The sequence below is a fragment of the Saccostrea cucullata genome, unplaced genomic scaffold, assembly GCF_032062105.1.
Source record: "Saccostrea cucullata isolate Sc308-1 unplaced genomic scaffold, CSIRO_AGI_Scuc_v1 ctg19993, whole genome shotgun sequence".
Lineage (NCBI taxonomy): Eukaryota > Metazoa > Mollusca > Bivalvia > Ostreida > Ostreidae > Saccostrea > Saccostrea cuccullata.
The window spans coordinates 1-7,005 of NW_026937890.1; the positions used below are offsets into that span (position 1 = coordinate 1).

The window sequence follows — 7,005 nt, forward strand, 5'->3', positions numbered from 1 at the left end:
GGGGTAAAAGAGATGAGAATATGTACAAGAAAGATTTGAATAAAATCATTGATCAACTTTTAATTGAACTTACGGATGAAATTTCTCAGGTTAATAATCTAATATTAAAATAGAGATATTATACTACAGCTGTACTTTTTTGTTTTCAGTTTCAATTTCTCCTAAAGATGGCAAGACGACATTTAAAGGTTTTCTAATAGAGGTTTATACAGACTTGGCAAGTCCAGTCAAGTTTTCAGAAGGAGAATTCACGGTTCCTGACAATGCTCACACACAGTGTACTGGGGTAAATTAGAAACATCATACATTAATCTGTACACAATAAAATTCAAATAACTGTGAAACTTACTTTTGTTCTTTCAGTGCTTCACTTTTTCATAAATTTTCATTTCAATGCTAATTTGTTACATTGTACATGCTTACATTTTTTTATTATGAAAATATATTCTATTACATGTACTAGTATTATGCCTTGATTTCAGGGTGCCACACTTTCTGATGCAAACCCAAAACTAATCATAACCCTTTCCTGGAAACCTACTACAAGTTTTACCGGAAAAGTTAAATTTAGGTAAAGTGTTTGTCAAAAACTGAGTAACATTATATTCAGTATATAAAACATAGACAAATATATCGATTTCCTTTTCTAAATTAAAGTTTTGCAAAGAGAGGTTTTCAAAGAAGAAAGCATTTCTAACATCGAATACACGCAATGCTTAAATACTATGATTTGCATGTCTAAATTTCGAAGTAAAGAAACATCAAAATTTTGTGGGAAAATAACGTTGATAATGTTTAAAAACATCAGAATTCGCCATTTTAACCAAATCTTATAAAAAAAGAGAATTTATCAGCCGACAATAATATATGCCTAATAAATTAATCGAAACAAATGTCTGAAGGTCTTACCTTCAGAAAAATAATTTACATTTTTCATGCAGGGCCACGGTTGTACAATCCTACACAACGTTCTGGGAAAATATTGAGTCTGAATCACTAAGCGTTGATTACTTTCTTCCATCTGCATCTCCTTTTACAAAGGTAGGTGTCTTGAGGATCAAATATGGCTGGTACGCATTGAATTCAAATGCAAAATATAAACTATCAATCAAAAAAGTGCATTGCAATATAATCGGAAAGTTTGAAGAAGAAAAAAACAAAATCTGAATTTGAAACATTTTTGAACTAATGATATATAAATTCAATGTAATCTCTGTTTTCTAATCATGTATTTTATAGATAAAAATTCTTCAGTGTTTTTTTTTTTCTTTTTTCTTTTTTTTTTTTTTGATTTTACTGTAAATTTTGTCATTTTCAGTCACCAGACGACCAGCCTCGCTGTGAGAAAGGTTTTGGTTGCTTCAAATCTTGTCCCACTGAGTCATGTGACAGCGTCGTCCAATGGAAAAAGAGAGAAAATTTCATAGATTTTAGCATTATAATTCGCTTAGAAAATCCCAACGATAGATGGATCGCTATTGGACTCTCCCCTACTGGTAAAATGGTTTGTATTTCTTTCATGTAGTCTGCTAGTTTTTAAGCTGTACAATTTTAGGGTGTCGTCTTTCAGAAATTCTTTCAGATAATAAATAATAAAGAAACAGGATACTAGTACCTTTACCATCTTTTATGATGATTATATTTCCAGCCACGAACCAGTGTCATGATGTGCATGTATTACAATGACAAATTTGAAGTTTTGGACGGAATAAATAATGGATATACTTTCTCTATACTACCAAATGTAAGATTTACCTATACTACTTAACATTAGAAATGCATGTACTATAGTAACGTAGATAAATTGCTTGTGATATCGTTAAAAATTCTTTAATAAAGGAAAAATCTGATCCTTTATTAAAATGTAATTCTCATTTTAAAAGGAAAATATAAACTAATTTCTTTTTTTTTCAATTTTTTTAGAGCACACTCGGATTGGTAAATATAACTGCTAATGTGACAGGTCAAATTATGAAATGCTCTTTTTCACGTAAAATTGACGTCCCTGAAGATTCTAAAGATGTATACAGCTTAAACAAAACATATTTCCTGTTACTCGGAAATGGACCAGTCAGAAACGGTAAAACTCGGGACACATTTTAGTACGCAATGAAAGCATCCTGCCAATTAACTAAAATGGATAATCTTGGAAATAAAATCTGCTGAATAAGAAAAAAAACATTGAAGTACAACAAAATCCGATCCATTTTATCATGGAGTTTTCGGATCTTTAGAATTTTCAAACATATGAACTAAAAGTAAAAGTGTCAAACTCCTTTCTAATTTGATCTTTTAAACATAAGCAAATAATATAATATTGTCTTTTAATACATAAAAATATAAATATATAATTTATCTGGTATTTCATCAAAGTGCATGACTATTAAAAGATATTGCATGCATTAATTTTTGGGTGTGGGAAAATTTCAATTTAAAAGATACTCTGATTTTTCTTTACAGGTAAACCTCAGCAGCATGAGGAGACTCCTGAAGTCAGTGGCCAAAAGGTTAACTTTCTGTTGAACGAGGATATTCAACCTCAGAAACCATCGATGCTCCTCTACAAATTACATGGTAAGTATTCTGAGTTGCAATCATTCGCATAATATAATTCAATGGCATTTGTCACATCCTTTCAGAGAAAGTTTAACTAAATATTTTCTTAATGATTTTTTAAACAAAATAAGTAACAGCTATACAATTTTATCATGAGAAATTTTCTCGACCTGATATGTTTTTTAGCTCACCTGAGCCGAAGGCTCAAGTGAGCTTTTCTGATCAAAATTTGTCCGTCGTCTGCCGTTGTCGTTGTCGTAAACTTTTCATATTTTCATCTTCTTCTCAAGAACCACTGGGCCAATTTCAACCAAACTTGGCACAAAGTATCTTTGGGTGAAGGGAATTCAAGATTGTTCAAATGAAGGGCCACGCCCTCTTCCAAGGGGAGATAATTATGAATTAGTGAAAAATTAATAGCATTTTTAAAAATCTTCTTCTCAAGAACCACTCGGCCAGGAAAGATGAAACTCATGTGGAATCATCCTCAGGTAGTGTAGATTCAAGTTTGTTTAAATCATGACCCCCGGGGCTAGGATGGGGCCAAAATGGCTGACCAAAGTTTTGCATAGGAATATATAGGAAAAGCTTTAAAAATTTTCTTCTCAAGAACCATTGGGCCAGGAAAGACGAAACTTATGTGGAATCATCCTCAGTTAGTGAAGATTCAAGCTTGTTCAAATCATGACCTCTGGGGCTAGTTTTGGGCCCAAAATGGCTGACCAAAGTTGTACATAAGGATATATAGGGAAACCTGTTAAAATCTTCTTTTCAAGAACTTCAAAGCCAAAGGTATTGTAGATTCTACATTGTTCAAATCATGACACCCACGAGGGTTAAAATTCAAGCCCCCCCCCCCAGTAAACTTTCAGTTTTGATCTGATATGTGCTTTTTCCTAATGGATGTGCTCAGGTGAGCGATGTGGCCATTGGGCCTCTTGTTTTTAATCTAAAATAAATGATTTTTTCAGGAAGTTTAATGATATTTGCTTGGATATTTCTGTCCAGCATTGGTATAATAACTGCTCGCTATTACAAGTCAGAGTGGAGAGATATGATGCCTTGTGGAGTTAAAGTCTGGTTTGCTGTAAGTCGTCGTACACTTGACCTTGCCCTCCATTACAGACATTGTACATGTAGTATTAATTTATAACGTTTGATATTATTTTTTCTATAAAATGACAACCGCATACTTATGCCATAAGCTATTATGTTCCAAAAAGCCTGCATTTTATTGGAATCTACATGTACTTTAACAGTTATGTATATTTAAAGGATATAGTATCAAATCTATTATGCTTTTATTTTTAGATTCACAGGACAGTCATGTCACTTGTGTTTCTTGTTACCACTGGAGGATTTGTGTTAATCTTTATTGAAGTCGGTTCCCTGCTACAGGTATAATTCTGTTAGATTTAATACTCAGTAATTATTTCTAAAATAAGATAATTTTATCGATACTTAGTATATGAAATACCGGTATATGGAGATAACGAACAGTATTCAAACTCAAAAGTCATAGGAGCAGAGCAATTAACGCGGACCCCCAAAACATCAGAGATGGGATCAGGTGCCATGGAGGAGTGAGCATTCCCTGCCAAACAGTCACACCCGCCGTGAGCTCTCTGTCATGATCGTGAAATAACGGGAAAACCGTCGACAAATCAGAGTGTAATTCATGGCCTAACAATAAGAATGAAAAACTTCAGTCAGCATTTGACTCAATGATGAATTGTATTTTGCTGAAAAGGTCATTGTACCATAGAACAAATTATGTTTTATCCAAGGATCTCCTTGTCTGTTTTTTTCTTTAGAAATTTATCTTTTGTATTGTAATTATGATGTGTATCCAACTGCGCATTATTAATTCCGAACACACTTTTTTCATACCCTAGAAATTCTACCTGTATGTTCAATGCTATACTAGCTGATATTTATGATTTGATCGTTGTTAGGAAAAAGAAGGAAGCGTCTATTTGAGGTACCATCCAGCACTTGGGATATCGGTCATGGCACTGACAGTTGTAAACGTTTGTATAAATTTGATGTTTTTCATCAACGATAGCATTACTTTTGTAATATTATTGCAATTAAGATTTAAAGAAAATTTAAAATTTTTAAGGGTTTCTTAGCGTTTTTTTCTCATTCCTTCACGGAAACGCATAGCATATATCTTTCATGAAAGAAATAATGCGATTTTTTTTTCTGTATTTTCCGTTTTGATCAGTTTAGAATTATTTTGTAAGGGTTGTTTAATAGACTCTTTTATTTTTCAGCCAATTATGGCTCTATTTAGATGCAGTCCTGGTCACAAATATCGGGAGGTCTTTCATTATTCTCACATGTTTGTGGGAACTTCTGCACAAATTCTAGCAGGTAGGTATCAAAATGTAAAGTAAAATATAGAATTACAAGTGACTTAATTTGTAACATAAACCCTATAAACTCAATAGGCTCATAAGCCTTGAAAAATGACCCGAGTATCATTGAGGTAAAGTGCATTAAGCAACTTAGCCCTTATAAAAAAATTAAACTGCTATCACCTTAGAATTTTAAAATTTTTAATGTCATTTTATTATAAAATGCATGATCTTTTCTTCTACGTGCTTTAGAATAAAAATGATTTCCAAAAACAAACTGATTTTAATATATCACCTAGTCCAACCCTAAGGTCTGGATCAATGGATCACGAATTCTTGGTACCATTCTATATTTGACTTAGGGCTAGATGCTCATTACAAACATGCTGTTTGTCATCTAATGCATATTATCTGTTTTCTTTTGCAGCTGTTACGATATATTTTGGAGTGAACCTAGAAAAGTCAAACACACCAAAGGGGGTCTCATACATCGTTATAGCGTATATAGTCACTTACGTCATCATAGAGCTAATGTTAGAATGTGAAAAATATTTCAGAACTCGAGGAGGTAAAAACATGCACTTAGAAAGGGTTTTTTATGAGTAATTTGCATCTCGTTATTTGTAATCTGCTTTATTTGTTTTCATTCTGCAATCATTCTTTTCTGATAGCTGATAGATTATTTTTTTAAGCGAAGTCGGCAATATTTCAACCTTATTATTTGTAGATGATTCTGAAAGACATTTACTTCTAAAATCGGCTTTGAGCGAGCATCCATCTTCAAAATCGCAGTCTAATGTATGTTAACAATATTTTCTCCTTTTATATTAGTAATTTATCTTACGATTTTTGTGTATGATTGAAAATTTTTATACAGTGTTAATGATTAAACAATAGTGTAATACCTTTAAATACGATGACTTTCTTTTGTAGGTAAATGGTTTGAAATTTTCCATCTTGATGTTCCATTTCCTATGTATGTCCGTGTATTGTTTAGCACTTGTTTATTTTGTTGCATCAGCATAGCAAGAACAAAATAATATGTTGATGAGAGAGTTCGAGTTCAAATATGTGTATATATATATATATATATATATATATATATATATATATATATATATATATATATATTATGTACATGTATATGTATGTATTTTCAGTTGTCCTTGAATATTGTTGATTAAATGTCTTTAAATCTCTTGTTTAGAATGGGAAATGAAAGGCACATTGTACTGTTTATATCTCTTTTATTTATTTTATTTATTTCCGCAGTTAGAGTTTTTCTCTATTTTTCCATTTGACTTCATATTGGTTCATAAACATGTTCCGATTCGCTGCATGTTTTGACTCGAGGCACAGATGTTTATTCCTATACACTTGTTTTCCTGTGACTCGATGTTCATACATTTTGAATTTTCGTTGTATGATCTTTTTACCCTTGGGACTTTTACTAGTCATTTAACGTTACCTTTTTGTTTAATTTGATAAGACGAGATTAAAGTACATTGCATGTAGAGTGATAGAGATACAGGAGTAATAATTAAGAACTGTGATAATTACATTTTTTATCAATAAATTGTTGAAATGTTTTCTTCAAGTTTTAATATCGCATGACATGGACATCCAATTTATTAATTATTTTTGCAATTTTGGGAAGTAGTAGAATTATTAAGAAGATTGATTTGCATTATAGACAGACTTATTAATTCTATCCCTCCATCTCATAGGCTTTTTTGATGATAAAAAGTATGATTAATTTTTAAAATCTTACTTTTCAAATTTTAATCATATATTACAATAGAATTGTCCATTGATTATGTTAAATATTATTAGTTTTGAATAAGTTTTATTGATATTTTTAATTTTGACATTATAAAATGAAACAATGAATAGCTAGTAGAAAATTTAAATAGAATAGGCAATTGATGGCTCAAGGATGTATTTGCGATAATTTATCTCTAAAGTTAGCAAAAAGTGTTCTAAAATGCATTCCGTATATGAATTCCAAGAGCCCCCGAAAACGCAAACGGGGAATATAATCATAAATGAAAAACTAACTATTCAATCAACACAGATTAAAAAGACTGTA

The 7,005-nt window shown here is 31.4% G+C and overlaps 1 protein-coding gene across 1 annotated transcript; it reads left to right on the top strand.

The window, feature by feature from the left end:
* Positions 1-149: 149 nt before the first annotated feature.
* LOC134249020 (putative ferric-chelate reductase 1 homolog) lies at positions 150-5,966 on the top strand (the record flags this gene model as incomplete). The annotated part of the gene is made up of 14 exons (XM_062731391.1): positions 150-286; positions 483-571; positions 942-1,041; positions 1,319-1,504; positions 1,649-1,744; positions 1,924-2,080; positions 2,461-2,574; positions 3,528-3,643; positions 3,868-3,954; positions 4,512-4,586; positions 4,833-4,932; positions 5,344-5,484; positions 5,644-5,714; positions 5,850-5,966. Coding segments are annotated over 14 exons (1,562 nt in total), but the record flags the coding sequence as incomplete, so codon positions are not given.
* Between the last annotated feature and the right edge of the window lie 1,039 nt (positions 5,967-7,005).